The sequence below is a fragment of the Podarcis liolepis genome (assembly GCF_965112155.1).
Source record: "Podarcis liolepis genome assembly, chromosome: 5".
NCBI classification, from domain to species: Eukaryota; Metazoa; Chordata; class Lepidosauria; order Squamata; family Lacertidae; genus Podarcis; species Podarcis liolepis.
In genome coordinates, this window is record NC_139556.1 from 54,708,173 (window position 1) to 54,728,960 (window position 20,788).

A 20,788-nucleotide genomic window follows, 5' to 3' on the forward strand; every position below is an offset into this window, starting at 1 on the left:
CATGCAAATGTTTTAGTAGAGGTTTATCTTTATTTTTATTTATTAAATTTATATACCACCCTTTATCCAAAGATCACAGGGTGGGTCACAGAATAAAGATACAAAATGAAAACACAAAATACAAAAACAAACAAACCAATAACTCCCCTCCCACAAACACATTTAAAAGACTGTAGATTATTTAATCAGCCCAAAGCCTAGTGATAGAGGCATGCTTTTGCCTGGTGCCAAAAGATATGTAATGAAGGCACCAGGTGAATCTCCCTAGGGAAAGCATTCCACAAATGGGGAGCCACAGCAGAAAATGCCCGTTCTAGTGTTGCCACATTCAGACCTCTCATAGAGGAGCTATGTGAAGAAGGGCCTCAGATGATGATCACAGGGTTGGGTTCAGTTTGTATGGGTTCAGTTTGTAAATGGCTCTTGTGGTCCTGAGCCATTTAAGGCTTTATAGGTCAAAAACAGCACTTTGTAATGAGCCAAGAAACTGGCTGGCAGCCAGTGCAGTCAGGCCAGGATTGGTGTATGCTCAAACCTTCTTCTCCCAGTATGTAAACTGGATGCTGAATTCGGCACCAGCTGAATTCAGAGGCAGCCCCGCATAAAATGTGTTGCAGTAAGCTAATGTTTAACATTGCTTAAAGGCATGTTCATTGTGCTAAGGTCCTACCTTCGGGCTGAATGGTGGGTTGTACATTTAATACAAGGAGAAGGGGACGACAGAGGACGAGATGGTTGGACAGTGTTCTCGAAGCTACAGACATGAGTCTGAACAAACTGCGGGAGGGAATGGAAGACAGGAGTGCCTGGCGTGCTCTGGTCCAGGGGTCACGAAGAGTCGGACACGACTAAATGACTAAACAACAACAACAACAACATTTAATAAGAATACCCAATCAGCAGATACCTGCATTTCACATTGCAGAATACTGGAAAAACAAAATCTTGTCATTACATGGTTCTCTACCCAGCTGTTTAATGTATGTAATACAAGAGTCTCCACTCATGCTAGAAGGACTGGAAAACAGGAAAGAAAACAATTTGAAAATGCAACTGATTTGAATAGCGTTCAGATATTCTGAAATATCAGGGGGTGGGTACAGAGAGAATATCTCTGAGAATGCTGAATGCTGTGATTGCGAAGTTTATGACTTTCCCACAGCAAGGTTGTGTCTTTCCATGTTGCAATTACCATATTTTTCCGTGTATATGACGAAGTTTTTTTTTATTATAAAAAGTGTCAAAAATTGGGGGTCATCTTATACACGGATAGTGCAGAGGAGGGAAGGACGATTGGTGTCAGTCACGAGCAGGAGATTGTCAGCGGCAATTTGGCGGGTGATTGGTGGCTGCTGGCGCCGAACAGATTGATGATTGGTGGCTTTGGTGAGGTGTGCGATTGTTAGCAGTGGTCAGGTGGGTAAGCAATTGTCGGTAATCCCCCCCAAAAAAGCTCAACAACTCTGGGCAACCCCCCCAAAAAAGCTTACAACTGTGGGAAATTTCCCCCATTTCCTTAATTTGGTGTCCCTAAAAATATGGGTCATCTCATACACACGGAGAGCCAGTGTGGTGTAGTGGTTAAGAGCAGTAGTCTCATAATCTGGTGAACCGGGTTCGTGTCTCCGCTCCTCCACATGAAGCTGACTTTGGGCTAGTCACACTTCCTTGAAGTCTCTCAGCCTCACTCACCTCACAGAGTGTTTGTTGTGGGAGGGGGAAGGGAAAGAAGATTGTTAGCCGCTTTGAGACTCCTTAGAGTAGTGATAAAGCAGGATATCAAATTCAAACTCTTCTTATTTATGGGAGCGGGTTATAAACAGAAAAATACGATATGTCTCCAACTGGCAAAGTCTCCTGGCAAGAAAGCAAATTGGGCAGGATGTTAGTTAGTGAGGTTTTGAGGGGTGGTGTAGCAGTTGGTAACATAAACAGTCATTATTAATTACAGATGGGTTATGAAATAATAATTAATTGTGGTTGTTTGCTGGTTCACAGAGCAAGCTTCCATGGAAACCCCAGAGGGCGAAACTAGGATTGACAAATACAGAAACCTCCTGGTGCTTGTTTTCATACATTGCATCATGCACATGATAAAAGATGGCAGCTTCACGCCTTGGTGCTGGCTCTGGGGAGTGGGTGTTGGGCAATTTTCCGTGTCCTCAAGTTGTTAGCAGTGCCCACAAGAAGCGGTCTGCATAATGGTGGGGTCAAGGCTGGCAACTACCTATTAGCAGGTGGGCAGGGCCTGGCCATCCCAAATTCTAATATACAGTCATACCTTGGTTCTTGAACGGCTTAGTTGTCAAACAAATCAGCTCCTGAACGCCACAAACCCAGAAGTAAGTGTTCGGCTTAGGGAATGTTTTTCGAAAGCCGAACATCTGACGTGGCTTCCGCTTGAGTGCAGGAAGCTCCTCCAGCCAATCGGAAGCTGTGCTTTTGAGTACCAAGGTATACTATTACCAACAAAGCTGTGGTATTCATTGCTGCCAGCAACATACCTGGATGTGTCTGGGGCACAACTATCTACATGGACTTCCTTGTAATTTAGCATATGCTATGGCCTAAACGGAGACGAATAAGCACCTGTAGAGAATGCAAAAAGGAAACAGGGATAGTTGAGGATTTCTGACTTTGTGAATTTCTGTGTGAAATTATCTATTCTGCACTTCTTGGAGTAAAGATTGTAGCGACACAGTTTGTTGGCATTTTGAACGAGTAAAGATTCATAATGAATAGCTATTTATTTATTTTTAAAATACAAATTAATGTGGAACAGAATGAAACGATAGGTTAACTTGTGCAAAAATGACACAGACCAGAAATGGATAGCTTTGTCCCCCTTTGGGAATGGGCAAAATTCATAATTACTCACCAATTACACCTGGGGTAAAACTACTTCATGGCAGCAATTTTAACAGACTGTTGAGCCTTTTAAATAAATGTTTTATCATTCCAATATTTTCTCTCTTCTTATTTTAGAGCTTTACTGGACAGCACCCGAATTGCTAAGAATGGCAGAATATCCATTCCATGGCACCCAGAAGGGGGATGTGTACAGCTTTGCTATTATTATGAGAGAACTGATATACAATCATGAAGATGGTCCATTCCATGATCTAAGCCAGAATGCAGAAGGTTGTTTCTTTGAGATCTGACCTTAAGCTTTATTTTTTCTTCCAGATGTGTAGGAAAAGCAACAAAATCCTTTGTGTGTGTTTGTACATCTAACATGTCCTCCTCCTCAAAATTATGCAGTCCATTAACAGAGGAAATAATACAAACAATATATAATTATGGAGCAATTATAATTATAAAGGTAAAGGTACCCCTGCCCGTACGGGCCAGTCGTGTCCGACTCTAGGGTTGTGCGCCCATCTCACTTAAGAGGCCGGGGGCCAGCGCTGTCCAGAGACACTTCCGGGTCACGTGGCCAGCATGACGAAGCTGCTCTGGTGAGCCGGCACCAGCGCAGCACACGGAAACGCCGTTTACCTTCCCGCTATAAAGCGGTACCTATTTATCTACTTGCACCTAAGGGTACTTTCGAACTGCTAGGTGGGCAGGAGCTGGGACCGAAAGACAGGAGCTCACCCCGCCGCGGGGATTCGAACTGCTGACCATGCGATCGGCAAGCCCTAGGCGCTGAGGTTTTACCCACAGCGCCACCCGCGTCCCTTTAATTATAATTATAGAGCAAGGGAAAGAAAGGAAGATGAGATCAAAACATATTAGGAAATTCTATGCCTGTGAATGTGGTTTGTTTCTTCAAACAGTAGTAACCCTGAAATTAAAACTGCTACTAAAGAAAACATATGCATTATGCAACTCCCTTTGAAAAGCAATTCATCTAATAAATGATTCTCAAACTCTTGTTAGTAGAAAGACTGGGCCTGATTCAGTTTTTTCCTTAACGAGTCACACATGTTTTCTATCAATAGCAAACTGTATTCCATACAATTTCTAGATATTAGCAATTTTCATACAGTTGCTAATATGCTAGAGCCTTCCTTTCTCTCTTTTTCTATTTTTTTTAATTCCATTTTTAAATTGTTTCTCAAGAAATATCTCAAAGTCATTTCACAGTAAAAGCATCAACAATATGAACAATTAATGACAGATAGTAATACTAATATTTTCATAGAAATTGCAAAGTTTAAAATAGTGCTCGTGATCAACAAGGTGTAAGTGTTCCAAAACAGGGTGCATATCTAAAAAGTGACTGAGCTTTGCTCAGAATCCAAATTTAAATAACTATTTACTGCAAATACAGGATATGGAAATTCATCCTATATTTAGCAAGTTTCATAAGTTAATTGGCTAACTCAGGGTCCTAAATAATGTCTACAAGATTAAGTTGCACAGTCCCAAAACCAATATTCCCATACTTAATGCCTAGTAATCCAAATATACTCCATATTTATTCAAATAAATTACTGTATTATATTGCAGATCTATTTCCAACTGGTTATGGCTGCAAGCAATATGCATTTAGATTACTATGACATATCTCAGTCTAGCTCATGTTCGAAAGGAACTGGCTGAAAAGAACATATATTGCCATTTCTTTAACAACTACATGGCTTGCTGGCCCATTTCTGGGTAAAATTCGAAGCCCTACAGTGCTTGGGAAGTTGTCCATGAAGCTGTCCACACACAAAGACTCCATGGGCCTTCTCCTCATATCTGCTTTTGAGCAAGGTTGCGAAGTGACTTCCAGAGACAGGAGAAATGTCTTTTGGGCTCCCCCCCCCCTTCTCTTGGGGAGAGTGGCTGTGCACACCAGGTGTTCCAAGAATTATCTGAGGAGTGGGGTTCACCACCTTAATGTGACATTTAGGAAGCTGCTTTATACTGAGGCAGACCATGGTCCATTCCTACTGACCACCAACAGCAGCTCTCCAGGTTATCAGACAAGGTTCTCTCCCAACCCTTGCTGGAGAGGCCAGAGATTGAACCTCAGACATTCTGCATGCAAAGCAGATTCTCTACCACTGAATTATGGTTCTTCCTCAAATGTTAAAAGCATATAAAATTAAAGGAACTGAAAGCAAAAGAAAAAGAAAAGAAAAGAATTAATATTCTGAAATCTGACTCATACTGTTTGTTTGGTTTTTTGTTCCAGAGATAATAAAAAGAATCCAGGACCCTAATTCTCCTGTTCCACTGCGCCCTTCCATTTCAACACAGAAATGTAATGAAAGGATCGTGGCACTTTTGAAGGCATGTTGGGATGAATATCCAGAGAGGAGGCCAACATTCCTCAACATCAAGAGAGCACTGAAAGATGCCAGTCCAGAAGGGTGATTATTTTCCTTCCTGTGAAACCAAGTATGTGTGGTTATTATTCAGGATGAGAAGCTAACCTTCATGTTGGGTTCTGTTACTGAAGATAAAAAAAAATAAACCACACCTCAATTGTGTGGTTGCCAAATCTCAGTATTCTCACCCAGTGGCGTAGCGTGGGGGGTGCAAGGGGGGCCAGCTGCACCGGGCGCAACATCTGGGGGTTAGGGTTAGGGGGCGCAAATCCACGGGTTAGGGGGCGCAAATTACTTGCCTTGCCCCGGGTGCTGACAACCCACGCTACGCCACTGTTCTCACCTCTTTACCTCCATTTGCTAAACCAGAAAACAGTGAATGGGATAGGAAGAATTTCTAGGTGAGGCCAAATGCAGCCCACCCCCCACCCCTCTATCTGACCCTTGGGACTCTTTCTAGGCCATGACTCTTCACTAGCTCTACTCTGCAACTCTGTCAAGTATTTTTGCCTATCTGGAATGTGTCCTTCGACTGTAATCATGCCTCTTGCTTGCCTGGAAAGGTGTGTGTATAGACACTTCTGTTTTTTGCATGGCTGGAATGTAGCCTCCTGGACCAAGGTAAGGGTCACGTCCGTTGCTCTGCCTTTTTTTTTTTTGCCTCTTACCGTGCTCACTGCTGGCATGTGGCCCCTGAAAGGTTGCCCATGCGGGAGTGTGAAAAGATTCTCTACACGTGCATCAAAACAGTTCCAGAGACACTGTTCCAGAGACAATATTTCAATGGAAAGAAATTTGGTGGAAACGGATAGGCACCAGTTCCTTCAAATGTGTGTGTGTGTGTTTTTGTTTTTTTTAACATTTCCAGAAGTCACTTCGGTATCATGGACAACATGGTGAATAAACTGGAAAAATACGCAAATCATCTGGAGGAAGTGGTTGAGTCAAGGACAACTCAGCTGATGGCAGAGAAGAAGAAGACAGAAAAGCTTTTATCAGCTATGCTACCTGGGTAACAGAAACCCTTTACTGCTTCTAAGCCATTCTCCAGTAGAAGATGCCTTGAAACACTTTCACCTTTGGAATAAGTCCTGCCCCAGAATGAGTTGGCAGTTATGTGCATTAGGCCTTTGCTTGAACCCCCGTTTTCTTATATTTCATCTAGCTTAAAAAAGAAATAACAAGTCTCTATTGAACATAGTTATGGATATAGGTTTGGAAATATTAAAATATGATTACTTAAATTGAATTGGGCCACCACACACACACACAGTGGGAAACCAAACAATATATACAAAAGATTCGTATATTAGTAGATATATGTATAACATGCAATATATTAGAGGAGGTTGCTTCAAAAAAATGCTTCAGAAACATGTACATTAGTCAAAACTATGTATAAAGGTGTGTATTAGGAGAAATTAACACTAAAATCCTGAATAATTTTCATGGGGATTTAAAAAATAAATAATTCCCAGATTCCTGCAGAAATGTGAACTGAATTTAAAACAGAAAAATGAGAAAACGAAACAAATGGATTCCTTCATCTCTGCCCTTTACCTGTATTCTTGTTCCAGTTTCATTGGAGAACAACTTGTTGCTGGGAAATCAGTGGAACCCGAGAGCTTTGATTCAGTCTCCATCTTCTTCTCAGACATTGTTGGCTTCACCAAGCTATGCTCTCTCAGCTCTCCATTGCAGGTTGTGAATCTCCTCAATGACCTGTACAGTCTGTTTGATAACATCATTAAAAACTACGATGTCTACAAGGTAGGCAGACAGCATTCCCTAGAGTGGGTTGATTGAAAGGGCATTCTGCTATTTTTGTTGATGTTAATCTCTGATTAGTTCTGGCAACATACTTGGCTCCCTTTCACCCAAAGGAAAGAACTACCCATTGGGAGGAAGCCAGGCTAGCATGGATACATCACTGTGAGATTCTAAAAGTGGGATGAGCTCACTCATTGTTTTTAAAATGAAACAATGAAGTTCCCCTCAGTGAAGGGCATGCCAAGTCATTCCTCTTGGTACTAATGAGGGCCCATCAGTAATGGACCATGTTTTGACACCTGTCATCAGTAGAGTATCTCTCAAGATAATAACGAGAAATGAATGAGGGGTTCCTTTCATCTACCATATGTTCTGGCGTATTAGGTGACTGGGCCTATAAGACAACCCCCCAACTTTTGCTGTAAAATTATAGCGTTTGGCTGCCCGCCAAGCGCCGCCAGGGGCAGAGCACGCACCCCTCTGCCATCACAGCAGCAGCAGCAGCCCGAGGCAAGGCATTTGGTGGGTGAAACAAAACCGAAACCCGCCACCCGGAGGAAGGGAGGCCCGGCCCGGCTCCCTCCCTCCCTCTGGGAAAAGGCCGCGAGCAGCCGCCTCAGCCTCCACCGCCCTCACCTGTGGGGATGCCCAGCTCCTTGGAGCCCCGGCCGAAGCCGTGCACCACCTCGCCATGGCAGGCTCTTCATGGCACCCGCAAGCCGAGTGAAGCCCCACATGGCCACGACGGAGGCCGGATCCGGCTCCCACGACGGCAGCAGCAGACAGGCAGGCAGGTGAGCGCCGCGCTCGGAAGGACTTTCCACGGTGAGGAGAGAGCGGTGGCCAACGAACACGTGCTGTGCTGGTATGGAAGAGGCAGGGGCTCGTGCTGCGTCACAGGAGGCTGTGTCGCCTTCCGTGGGGAGGGAGAAGGAGCAATGGCAGAAGGAGTGCCTTTGCTCACTGGCTCCCTCTCCTCCTTCCCAACAGGTGGCTCTACGTATACCCGGTGTATAAGACGACCCACGACTTTGGGGGTGATTTTTTTGGGTTAAAAAGTCATCTTGTACGCCGGAACATACAGTGGCTATTTGTGTGTGTGTGTATCATATGTGGGTTCTGAATTGGGCATAACGTTTCTAAGGAACTCTTAAGGCTTCCTTCATTTTCCCATTTCTCACTTTTCAATTTAAAAAGCGCTAATGATTCCTTTGATTGCTTACAGGTTGAAACTATCGGAGACGCCTATATGGTCGCTAGCGGCCTCCCCATTCGCAATGGGAAGAAACACGTTGAGGAAATTGCTACCATGTCTTTGCACTTTCTCAATGCAATCATTTCCTTCAAGATTAGGCACATGCCGAAGGAGAAACTGAGCCTGCGTATTGGTATTCATACAGGTGAAATGCACTGGTTTCATCTAAGCATGATTTTAAAGCTTTTGCTACATTGTTTGTTAAGTAAGAGTTCTGAGAGTTGCTATGAGACCCCTTCCCCCCCTCAGAGAACTACAAGTCTCAGAGTTCCTTGGAAAGAGGAATTGATTGTTAAACCACTCTGAGAATTGCAGCAATGTGAGAGAATAGGAATATTCTAACAAGTATCCTCACCCTTAACGAACTGCGGGTCGCAGAATTCTTTGGGAGAAGCCACAGCCGAGATGACTTTAAATATATAGTTCAGTAGAATGCCACTCACAACTATGTTCCAGATTTTGACTGAGGGATAGTAACTAGTAAAACAAATTGAGACTCATAGCTGCACGTAAGATTGCAGTGAAATTACAGGGTCAAATCCTGTGATTGTGCCAATTAAATACTATAACGAAGGGACTATTCATATTCAACTTCAGCTTGTGTGCAGCTCTGTTCCAAGGACTTGGGGGAGGTAGTGACACATTCTAAAAGCAAATGCAAACACATTGAGACATCAATCATCTTGTCACGTGATATTGCAAACACAAGTGTATATCTTTGGTGCTGAAATATCAAGTATGGCTACAGATTGATGAACCATAAAAATAGGGACGTGCTGAGATATTTTCTATTATAGTCCTTTGCTCTAATGCCAAGTTAAAGCAATAAAGCAACATAATTTGTATAACTGTGTGTGTGTGTGTGTGTGTGTGAGAGAGAGAGAGAGAGAGAGAGAGAGAAAGAGAGAGAGAGAGAGAGAGAGAGAGAGAGAGAGAGAGAGATCCATTAGGCTTCCTGGAAATGCCTTTAGTCTTGCCAAATGTGGGCTACCAGGATTTGGGGATGTAGTAATAATAAGAATGTGGCTGATGGTTCCCTATCATGTGATGATGAAATATAGACAATATATTCTGAGATATAATTAATTTGAAGGAAATCTGGCACAAGGAGTAAAATTTTCTCAGCATCATTTAAGATTTAATTTTTGAGGTGATTTAAGTCTGGTCACATTCTGCACAAAAAGGCTGCAGAAATGTCTGACATTAGTACTTCAGAGTAACTCAGTCTACTTGACTACATAAGGGTAAAGGTAAAGGGACCCCAACCATTAGGTCCAGTCGCAGACGACTCTTGGGTTGCGGCGCTCATCTCGCTTTATTGGCCGAGGGAGCCGGCGTACAGCTTCTGGGTCATGTGGCCAGCATGACTAAGCCACTTCTGGCGAACCAGAGCAGCTCATGGAAACGCCGTTTACCTTCCCGCCGAAGCGGTTCCTATTTATCTACTTGCACTTTGATGTGCTTTCGAACTGCTAGGTTGGCAGGAGCAGGGACTGAGCAACGGGAGCTCACCCCGTTGTGGGGATTTGAAGTCCTAAGCTCTGTAGTTTAACCCACAGCACCACCCGTGTCCCCACTTGACTACATATCCCCCCAAAAAAACCAAAAAAAGCATGACTGCTCTGTGGGAAGCAGAAAAGACAATTGGTAAATGGGATCACATTGCTGTAAAATCCAAACATTAATTCATAACTCTCAAAAGCATCATTACATATGAGATTCTGCCTTTCTTTTCTCTGTGGCTGATGCCTTTCCTGGTGCCTGTTCTTCTAGGCCCTGTTGTTGCAGGTGTGGTGGGGATCACAAGGCCACGTTACTGCTTGTTTGGAGACACAGTGAATATGGCTTCAAGGATGGAAAGTACCAGCTTACGTACGTTGCATGTATTTGTTATGAAGTATCAGAAAGGTTGGTGTAAACTCCAAAAGGCAAAAGAACACGTTGTGCTTCAAAAGCCAATGAATGAAAGCTTAGAGCAGGGAGAGAAGCAGAACTTTCAGCAATGTATAATCATGAAGGGATGTCTTCAGGCCAGTTGCTGGGAAGCAACAAGAGAATTACATAACTATTATGCCCTCCTTGTGTGCTTCCCCGAGGCAGGTGGTTGCTCACTATTGGCAATAGGTTAATGGACTATACAGACCTTTGTTCAGACTGAGTAGGAATTTTCTTCCTCTTTTTTTAGAATATTACAAAGGGAAGAAAAATGAAAAGTTGGTGTCACATTTCATGTCAAGAACTGTTATCATTCCCATACACCACACTTGCCTCTGAATTGGCAATTGAGACAGTGGTACTCAACACTGGGAGTTGGATTTAGCTTAGGATCTGCTCCCCCCGTTCTACTGCTTTTTAAGCACCATGTCCCCTATGTTCCATAGTGGGTAGTCCTTAACAACCAGCTTCCAACCGATGCTCAGCTGTAAGGCCACTGCAGTTTCCTTGTGCCCACCTATTTCTCTTACCTCATAGCCAGGTCCTAACACTGAAAGTGTTAGTTGGTACAAATATAAGCAACTGTCCATATTTGTTTTTACTAGAACATTTTTAGAGCTTGTCTTTCCAATATAGGCAATCGGTATGCAATATGGTAAATTGTTCTCTCTCTCTTTCTCTCTTTCTCTTTCTCTAGCTCTCCGAATCCATGTCTCTATGATCACAGCAAATGTTCTCCAGATGATTGGAGGTTATGATTTGCAGGAAAGAGGGACCATAAGAATAAAGGTATAGTTCTCATGGAAATAGGGTCCTAGAGCTGGGAAGAACCCAGTGGTGATCTAGTCCAAGCTTCTGCACAAACATGAGGCCACCAGCTTCTAGCCATATGAATTTTAAAAATTCGAAGTCAGACAACAGTCCTCCACCACAAGCAAGGAGCAGATGTACTGGAGAAAGGTATACCTTGTGAAGACATCTGCCCGTATCTTAATATCATGTGAAGTTGTACATGTGGAGTTTTCAATGTCATGGGGCCTTGGCCTCAGAATTAGGTGATGGATTGTTAGGCACTTTGACTAGTAACAAATTTAGGTCAATCACTGAACTATTGGGGGGGGGTCATTTTAAGATGTTGGACAATACTATTTATTTTTAATATGTCCGTAAGCAGCCATTCCTGTGGGTTGGGTTCTAATATACATACAGTGTTCTGGGCCCAGAAAATCCTGTTGCACCCCATGGTTCTGAGTAAGTCTTGACAGCAAGAGCCAGAGCTCCCCACCCCCTAAAAAAGTCAGTCTAAATATGCATCTATACATATATATTAAGAAATGGAAATCTATGTCATGGACCTGTGCCCTGAGTCTAAATACCTAGCAATCTCCCTGATGTGGATACTGGGAGAAAGGATGGAAAATTCCAAGAATCCATCTTCCCTGTTTTTTTTCACACCACCTTTACCTTTTACCTTGAAGGTAATTCATTTTATTTTTCAAAGCACCAACTATTCCTAAGGTGTGTGCAATAATTTAGAGGATTGGTTTTGTTGTGGTTATGTGAGGCAACTTTGCTTTCATGTTATTTCTCTTGGCTGCCAGGGCAAAGGACAGCAAAGAACGTTTTGGCTGAAAGGAAAGGTTGGATTCCATCTGCCCCTACCAGAGTTTGGCAGTGATGTAGAAAGCCGCCCAAAGGGAAATGCTGAGGTAGACATGTAGCTATTAGACCCGGCAAGCAATAACATACATTGGACAATATTAGATAACTCATATGTGATAAGTGCAGCGTTTGCATTAGCGCTTGGGTGTAGGCCGAGCACACCCACTCCAAGGGGCACAAATGGGTGGTAGTTGAATTCATTACTGGTAAAGCACTCCATTGTAGAATCTCCCAGGGTACACTGCTTCCACTACATAGCTAGCCAGGCATTTACTCCCTAGCCTTGTGCCTTGAATGTTGGAGCAACAACATGACCATGTCTCTTCCTGAATGCAAATCCCCTCACTTGACAGGGCACACGCAAGCAACCTGCAACTTTCCCTGAACCTGGTGCTTTAAGCCCCTCTTTGTCCTTGGAGACAGAGGAGGAGGGGATGGAAGAGACCCCAACGACCCAAGTCTTCTAAGGACTGTCTCTTCCTCCCAATCCTTCCTGAAACTCCTCCTGCACCTAGGACAGCCCCATTGCTTCCTCTTCCCTCAGCCCCAACTCCTGCCTTGCAGGTAGCACAGAACCCCACAAGTCACTGGTCCCTTCTCTTAGATCCTCCTCCAGCTCCCTTGCCTCCTCCACACGCCTTTTGGAATCCTGCCAGCCACTGACATCTACCATTGGGGGGAAATAGAGCCATACGAAAGACTGAAATTGCTTTGGTAATTTTTAATTGATTTAACAGCTGGGAATCTTCACAATTTATCCTGTCACAATAAGTCCTCTTCTTATCCTCATCTGCCAGTGGGTACGCAAGTATTCCATTGGTTCTGGCTTTGCCAGCCTGGTACCTCCACACCCGATAATTTGGGCTACAACTCCCATTAGTCATGTTAACATGAGTGTTTTGGCTAGGGCCAATGAGAACTGTAGGCCCAAACTTTTGGAGTTTGCTAAATCTTCTTTAGTCTAACCATCCTTTAGCTTGGCTTTTCTGGGGCCTTATGCTCTGTGAGTTTAGCCTTAACTTTCATAGTTCCTCCTGCTCCTCCCCCCTCCCCTCCTCCCTGGTTCTGGAGATGGAAAAGGTGTGTGTGTGTGGGAGAATCAAATCCCTTAAGCTAGGTTAGCCAATATTGTGTCCCATCAGCTCCAGGCAGCATGTCAAGAACAGATTGTGTGTTTGTGTGTGTGCAGGGGGTGCAGAGCAGGGAGGAGAGAGGGGAAGGCCTGTTGAGTAAGCAGAAATGCTTGTGCCAATGGGACCCTAACTGAGTGCTGAACTGGATACAACCCATATTCTCAGTTTGTGCAAGTACTTAGTTGTGTCAGTTATAGCACTGTAGTATTTTAGAAACTATTTCCAAATAGTTCCTCAGGATACCTAGCCCAAGGCCCAAATACAAACTATATCTTAATACAGTGGTGCCCCGCAAGAAGAATGCCTCGCAAGACAAAAAACTCGCTAGACGAAAGGTTTTTCCGTTCGCGATTTGCCTCGCAAGACGAATTTCCCCTATGGGCTTGCTTCGCAAGACGAAAACGTCTCGCGACTTTTTTTCTTTGACTAAAAACAAAGACATGTTTTGTTTATAAAGTTAATTTATTTTCCCTTAAATTTTCGAACTGCTCTTTACAGTATGTGTGACTTTAAAGAGCAGTTAATAAACTGTTGTTGTACCAAATTTGGCTTTGTTTGGACTTTTTTTGACCATAGGAACGCATTAATTGATTTTCAATGCATTCCTATGGGATTTCGTGCTTCGCAAGACGAAAAATTCGTTAGACAACAAAAATTGCGGAACGAATTAATTTCGTCTTGCGGGGCACCACTGTAGTGGCTAAATAAGACTTATTTATGGTCATAGTCAACCATCAACAAGATCTTAATTCAGAGTAGTGTAGCGCAATGTCAGAGCTGTTACAATGACTAATGGGCTGCCTTCTGCACTTTCAAATGGAGTGTGGGAGCTGACAAATGCATTTCAGTCCTGGGGACAAGTGTTTGTAAGAATATTGTTTCTCTACAGTGATAGCCACAGTGAGAATAACAAATGGGATTAATGAACAAACTCTCAAACAGCCCCCCTTTCAATATTATTTATTAAATTAAAATTCCCATTAATTATTTCCACTATACAGGGCTGCCTTCAGATGGCTCAGGAGTTGGATGACTCCATATCCTCCAACACTTCTCAGAAGAAAATAAGGATGTCCTAAGGAAAAGCGGGACATTCCGGTATCAAATCATAAACTGAGACAGCGGGACTGTCCCTGGAAAACAGGGACACTTGGAGGGTCTGCAAAGGTGTAGCTAGGTGTAGCTATTATGTTTCCCAAAGTTATCAGACACTTTGTTTTATGAACCTGGCCTAGATGTATAGCCTAGATCAACAACTTCGGGGTAAAATTGTTAAAAAAAGCTCAGCAACTTCAATCCTAAGACACCTGAGTAAAAATTAGTTAAAACAGTTGAATCAAAGAGTTTCAGCATAACAGAGTTTAACTTTCCCCTATTCCATAAAAGTGTGTGTAGTGTGTATGTTCAAGGTAGAAAAATCAAGTTCTGAAGTGAGGAGGAACCTGCATTAAAACATATAATTACTTCTTCTACTATGTCCTGAAATGTGCTTTTTCTCCCATGAACAATACTATCCAATAAAGACAGGCTGCAGTCTGACTATATCCGGGGTGCCTAATCTGTGGCCTTCCAGACATTATTGGACTCCAACTCCCATCAACTCCAATCAGTATGGCCAATGGTCAGGGATGATGGGAGCTATAGCTCAACAAGATCTGGGGTGTCACAAGTTACCCACCTTTCTACTTCCTCAGCCTGCTGGGAGCCTGAGGGTTCCTGCCTTTCTCCACCTGGCCCTGGATGAGGCCTGACAGGCTTCATAAGAACTGCTGCTGCTCAGCAAGGACTGGGGTATTTTGGGGGAAGTTTCGTTGGGAGTTTTTGCTGTTATTGATATTAATTTTTTGTATATTTATTTGTATGTGGAAATTGTTCAGTTTGGTTATGTAGTTTTTGATGTGTTTTATTTATTTTTATGACTACTTTGCTATGTTTGTAATGATGTAAATCTTTTCATATTGTAAGCCGCCTTGAGCATTGTATTAACTGTGGAAAGGTGGCATACAAATTATGATGATGATGTTAGTCTAAGGGACATCTGTTACACAGGGAGAACAGGTGCTAAGGGAGCCTCTGATGCTGTGTCACAACACAGACGTCAGCTGTAATTCAAATACTTTCTTGGGTTGTGGCTCTCACAGGCTGACAACCTTTAGCCTTCAAGGACATACAGCCATAGCTTGGCATGCAACACCCCCCACACACATTCACTAAGCATGATGCATTCTGTGGCTGCTCCCAAACTGTATGCAATACAGTGGTGCCCCACAAGACGAATGCCTCGCAAGACGGAAAACTCGCTAGATGAAAGAGTTTTCCGTTTTGGAGGTGCTTCGCAAAACGAATCTCCTATGGGCTTGCTTCGCAAGACGAAAATGTCTTGCGAGTTCCTGCGGGCTTTTTTCCCTTCCCCCCCTTTTTCTAAGCCGCTAAGCCGCTTATCAGCTGATCCGATAAGCCGATAAGCCACTAAAAGCCGCTAATAGCGCTAATCCGCTAATGGGCTTGCGTCGCAAGACGAAAAAACCGCTAGACGAAGCGAATCACAGAATGGATTCTTTTCGTCTTGCGAGGCACCACTGTACAGGCATTCATCATGTGGGTGGATGTTGCGCTTATTCACCTGCAGCAATCTTTGCTAGCCATTGTGAGTTCCTTGATTCTGAAAAATAGATACAGTGGTGCCTTGCAAGACGAAATTAATCCGTTCCGCGAGTCTCTTCGTCTTGCGGTTTTTTCGTCTTGCGAAGCACGGCTATTAGCGGCTTAGCGGCTATTAACGGCTTAGCGGCTATTAACGGCTTAGCGGCTTTAAGAAAAAGGAAACAAACTCGCAAGAACTCGCAAGACGTTTCGTCTTGCGAAGCAAGCCCATAGGGAAATTCGTCTTGCGGAACGACTAAAAAAACGGAAAACTCTTTTGTCTTGCGCGTTTTTCGTCTTGCGAGGCATTCGTCTTGCGAGGTACCACTGTATCCAGTTCCAGTACATGGAATCAGAACCGCAGCTCACTTAAGCAGCAAGCAACAGCACACACAGTCTTCCCGCTAACAGATGCTGAGACCTAATTCACGTGACTTTCATTCTAGCAAATTCTCCATTGTTTATGCTTGATGTAACATTCTTGTGCTAAGCCACCATTTGGAAAACTGCATGCTGGAATTGCTATGGTATCAAAGAAGTGCTCTAGGGAAAAGAACTGCCCATTGACCAAATAGTGCTGTATTGTTTTTGAGTTTGGTGGAGGTGGAATGCATGCCTGAGCTCCCTTCTAATTCCTGGATCCAGCACAGATTCAATTCCTGGAATAGCCAGGCTAGCTTCTCAGTGAGGTAATGGCCCTCTAAGCATAGGCCATTAAGGTAACAAAGGAAGTGGCTCTGTGCCTGACGACAAATGGTTGGGAGTCCCTTAAGTTGCTGGTAGTTAGAAAGAGAAAGGCCAGAGATGAGAGTTGGCGTGTGAGGTAGAAGCTTGAAGCAAGGCTGCAGAGACAGAGCCATGCCTGATTATTTCTAGAATCCAAGCCTATGGCTATGGGCAAAACAAGACCCTCTTGGTGTGTTAATGCTGTGAGCCCCTCCTAGGCTCAAGTTGTATTTATGTGCAAATAAACCATATATCATAAAGACACCGCAGTCTCCACTGGCCTTTCTTCTTCTGTGTAACAGTATTGTACTTTTTAAAAACATCACCACCATGAGAGTGAAGCCAGCAGTCTTCTGCTAAGAGTGCTCCCAGAATCCCAAGAATGATTTAGCTCCTTAATGCAGACAGCCAGGAAGTGAGGACTTCCTTGTCTTTCGACTAACACTTTGAAGCAAACAGTGGACCTCCTTCTAGCGCTCTCAAACTTCGTTTGAGATACACTTATTTGAACAATGTGCACACAGTTGGTAAAAATCACCATTGGTATTCTCAGCTGCCACAGAAACCAAATGTAAGCCAGGTGAAATTTATTTGTCATGTAAAACAAGGCAGCAGGCAAAGCAAGCATCTCTTCATAGCAGTAAAGGACCATGGGGGTGATCAGCAGCACCTGATGTTGGGTTGAGTATTATAAAAGAACTGCGTGAATTCCGAGAAAGAGGAGTAAATGGCAAAGGATAGCTGCAAAGAAGAGAGAAATAGGAAGAATGTGAGTAATAATAATAATAATAATAATTTATTATTTTACCCCGCCCATCTGGCTGGGTTTCCCCAGCCACTCTGGGCGGCTTCCATAGAAACCAAAAATACACTAAAATATCACACATTAAAAACTTCCCTGAACAGGGCTGCCTTAAGATGTCTTCTGAATGTCAGGTAGTTGTTTATCGCTTTGACATCTGATGGGAGGGCGTTCCACAGGGCGGGCGCCACTACCAAGAAGGCCTCTGCCTGGTTCCCTGTAGCTTTGCTTCTCGCAATGAGGGAACCGCCAGAAGGCCCTCAGCGCTGGATCTCAGTGTCTGGGCTGAACGATGGGGGTGGAGATGCTACTTCAGGTATACAGGACCAAGGCTGTTTAGGGCTTTAAAGGTCAGCACCAACACTTTGAATTGTGCTCGGAAACGTACTGGGAGCCAATGTAGGTCTTTCAAGACCGGTGTTATGTGGTCTCTGCGGCCGCTCCCAGTCACCAGTCTAGCTGCCACGTTCTGGATTAGTTGTAGTTTCCGGGTCACCTTCAAAGGTAGCTCCACGTAGAGCACATTGCAGTAATCCAAGCGGGAGATAACCAGAGCATGCACCACTCTGGCGAGGCAGTCCGCAGGCAGATAGGGTCTCAGCCTGTGTACCAGATGGAGCTGGTAAACAGCTGCCCTGGACACAGATTTGACCTGTGCCTCCATGGACAGCTGTGAGTCCAAAATGACTCCCAGGCTGCGCACCTTCAGGGGCACAGTTACCCCATTCAGGACCAGGGAATCCTCCACACCTGCCCGCCTCCTGTCCCCCCAAAACGGTACTTCTGTCTTGTCAGGATTCAACCTCAATCTGTTAGCCGCCATCCAACCTCCAACCACCTCCAGGCACTCACACAGGACCTTCACTGCCTTCACTGGTTCTGATTTGAAAGAGAGGTAGAGCTGGGTATCATCTGCATACTGATGAACACCCAGCCCAAATCCCGATGATCTCTCCCAGCGGCTTCATGTAGATGTTGAAAAGCATGGGGGAGAGGACAGAACCCTGAGGCACCCCACAAGTGAGAGCCAGGGGTCTGAACACTCATCCCCCACCACCACTTTCTGAACACGGCCCAGGAGGAAGGAGCGGAACCACTGTATGACAGTGCCCCCAGCTCCCAGCCCCTCAAGACGGTCCAGAAGGATGTTATGGTTTATGGTATCAAACGCCGCTGAGAGGTCCAGCAGAACTAGGAAACAGCTCTCACCTTTGTCCCTAGCCCGCCGGAGATCATCAACCAGTGTGACCAAGGCAGTTTCAGTCCCATGATGAGGCCTGAATCCCAACTGGAAGGGATCCAAATGGTCCGCTTCTTCCAGGCGTGCCTGGAGTTGTTCAGTAACCACTCGCTCAATCACCTTGCCCAAGAATGGTAGTCTCGCTCAGTGGATTTCTGTTACATTGCCCTGTTTGAGATTTTATATAGCCACAGTTTTGACACCATTTAAAAGGGCCCAACCCATATTTATCATTCCATCTTTCCATGGGGATTAAGTTATATGCTGAGTTCAGTTTTGTACAGAGCCTTGTGGTGGATATATGCATTGTGGTGGAACTGTTCCAGATGAGGAACATCCTGGAATCTGCCTGGGTTGGCCGTCTGCCATGATCAGGAATGTTTTAGTTAGGATGCAGGCTGTGCTGTGCAGTTGTATAGCCCATTCCCCACACAATGCCGGTAAGACCACAAGTAGAGCTGGATGCCCATTAATTTCAATGGGTTTGCTGTGTGTAAAACTCAGTTGAATACCACCCTGTATGTATTAAGCCAAAAAGTTAGTGATTCTGGGTGAATTTGGAACTTTTATTACTTCATATTTTTCTTGCTATCACCTTTTTTTACCTCAAGGGCCGCAGTCCCATGGGGGACGGGAGGAGCACATTTCAGGGCCTTTGCGCTGGTGATGAGTGGAGCCAAAACCAAAAGCAGGCGGAGCAATGGATGTGATTCTTATCATTGTCTAGCAGGCTACATTCCAGTCATGCAAAAATTAGACACCTCTCTCCATCCTCCAGACAGGCAAGCAAGAAAGAGGCATTATCTATACCCTCCAACATGTTGAGAATGAAAACTGGGGTGTGCATGTCCCCTGATATGCTTCTGTGTGAGTCTTGTGACCTGTGTGAGAGCGCGAAGGCAAAAAAACCTGAGCACTTTGGGGTTCTGTGCTTTCCCGTGAGGTCCCGATCTTACATTTTTTTGGGACTCTGTGATCTTGTGAGAGAGCATGGCACCCAAAAATGGGATGTCCCAATTTAATTGGGGCAGTTGAGAGGTATGCATTATCACAGTTCAAGGACACATTCCAGTTAGAGAAAAACACTTGCAAAGGATGTGCAGCAGGACCGGGGGGTTATGGCCTTCGGACAGTTTTAAGGGCCAGATAAGGCTGCCTAGTAGTGGCCCGTGAAATATGTGGCTTGGTGAGGGGAAAGGGCCTATGAAGAGTCCCAATTATCAAATAAGGGGCCGGGGGGAGCTGCATTTGGCCTCCAGGCCTAAGGTCCCCCACCACTGTTGGAATTTATTGTTTTTATATTAGCTTTTTCTACATTTATGATGTTTACATTTATGGTGTTTATAAGCTACCTTGATTTATCTTTTTATAATTTTATTTCTGAATTTCAAAAGTTTAGAAATTGATACATACTTTCCCGATTCATATTCATTTCACATTCTACTTCCCGACCAGCCCTCCATGGTGTCCCTCATAATTTCTGATATTGATTTACATTGATTTCCTTGTTTATCATAAACAAGAACATGGCAGCAAATTCTGTCCAGGAAAGCAATTAATCTAATACTATTATAGTTCTGACATCCTTCAACTATAATAAAGTTTATTATACAGCATTTTCATTAATGCTGATAAATTTCCATTGACTAACATGTTAGATAGTTTAATATTTGTAATTTTTACCTGAAAAGTTGTAATTCCTGGTTAATCCTTTATCTGTGAGAAATAAGAAAAGTTAGAATGCTCACAGGAAATGACTTATAAGTAAAAAGATAAATCAATGCAATAATGTGATGAACATTACACTGCCACTAACTACATGCTAAAGTAATGATCCATTCAGCAAGGTGGAATAGCTTGATTTTATTACTTCCTTATGTCCTTTAAAACATTTATATCTTGCATAATTCTTTAATCTACAGTGGTAGCTCGGGTTAAGTACTTAATTCGTTCCGGAGGTCTGTTTTTAACCTGAAACTGTTCTTAACCTGAAGCACCACTTTAGCTAATGGGGCCTCCTGCTGCCACCGGAGCATGATTTCTGTTCTCATCCTGAAGCAAAGTTCTTAACCCGAGGTACTATTTCTGGGTTGGTGGAGTCTGTAACCTGAAGTGTATGTAACCTGATGCGTATGTAACCCGAGGTACCACTGTATCGGAGTCTGAAAGTGGGCCCTCCAAACAGGCCCCTTATTTGTGGACATGTTCTCTTATTTTTATGTTAAAATAATAAAGTGATCTGGAATAGGGTCTAAATTCAAGGCCATTTCAGCTCAACAAAACACTGGGCAATGCAAAACTATAAATAGAAAGTGTGCCCTGCAACATGTGTAGGTTCCCTCAAAACTTGGAGACTAC

At 43.9% G+C, this 20,788-nt stretch overlaps 2 protein-coding genes and 1 long non-coding RNA gene across 4 annotated transcripts in view; 1 reads left to right on the forward strand and 2 right to left on the reverse strand.

The window, feature by feature from the left end:
* LOC310707638 (guanylate cyclase 2G-like) overlaps positions 1-15,271 on the forward strand; it is a 36,393-nt gene extending 21,122 nt beyond the window's left edge. Inside the window, exons 14-22 of one of the 2 annotated variants that reach the window (XM_083504774.1) lie at positions 2,986-3,141; positions 5,129-5,306; positions 6,133-6,276; positions 6,842-7,034; positions 8,260-8,434; positions 10,063-10,161; positions 10,922-11,013; positions 11,826-11,933; positions 14,543-15,271. In XM_083504774.1, coding sequence (XP_083360900.1) covers positions 2,986-3,141; positions 5,129-5,306; positions 6,133-6,276; positions 6,842-7,034; positions 8,260-8,434; positions 10,063-10,161; positions 10,922-11,013; positions 11,826-11,933; positions 14,543-14,770 — 1,373 coding nt within the window. In that variant the 3' untranslated portion in view covers positions 14,771-15,271. Of the gene's footprint in view, positions 1-2,985; positions 3,142-5,128; positions 5,307-6,132; positions 6,277-6,841; positions 7,035-8,259; positions 8,435-10,062; positions 10,162-10,921; positions 11,014-11,825; positions 11,934-14,020 lie in introns of both variants that reach the window. The other variant, XM_083504775.1, reaches the window with a different exon arrangement.
* Positions 1,831-6,955, reverse strand: LOC310707717. The gene is made up of 3 exons (XR_014526687.1): positions 6,825-6,955; positions 6,081-6,223; positions 1,831-1,857 (listed from the first exon to the last, which is right to left on the reverse strand). It is a non-coding gene; the product is annotated as an uncharacterized lncRNA (long non-coding RNA).
* A 1,689-nt stretch (positions 15,272-16,960) lies between the features above and the next one.
* The window catches only part of TECTB (tectorin beta), a 36,429-nt gene continuing 32,601 nt past the window's right edge, over positions 16,961-20,788 (reverse strand). The window contains exons 11-12 of the mRNA XM_083505014.1: positions 20,114-20,146; positions 16,961-17,129 (exon numbers count right to left, since the gene is read on the reverse strand). Of these exons, the coding sequence (XP_083361140.1) occupies positions 17,077-17,129; positions 20,114-20,146 (86 nt within the window). The 3' untranslated portion in view covers positions 16,961-17,076. The remainder of the gene's footprint in view (positions 17,130-20,113; positions 20,147-20,788) is intronic.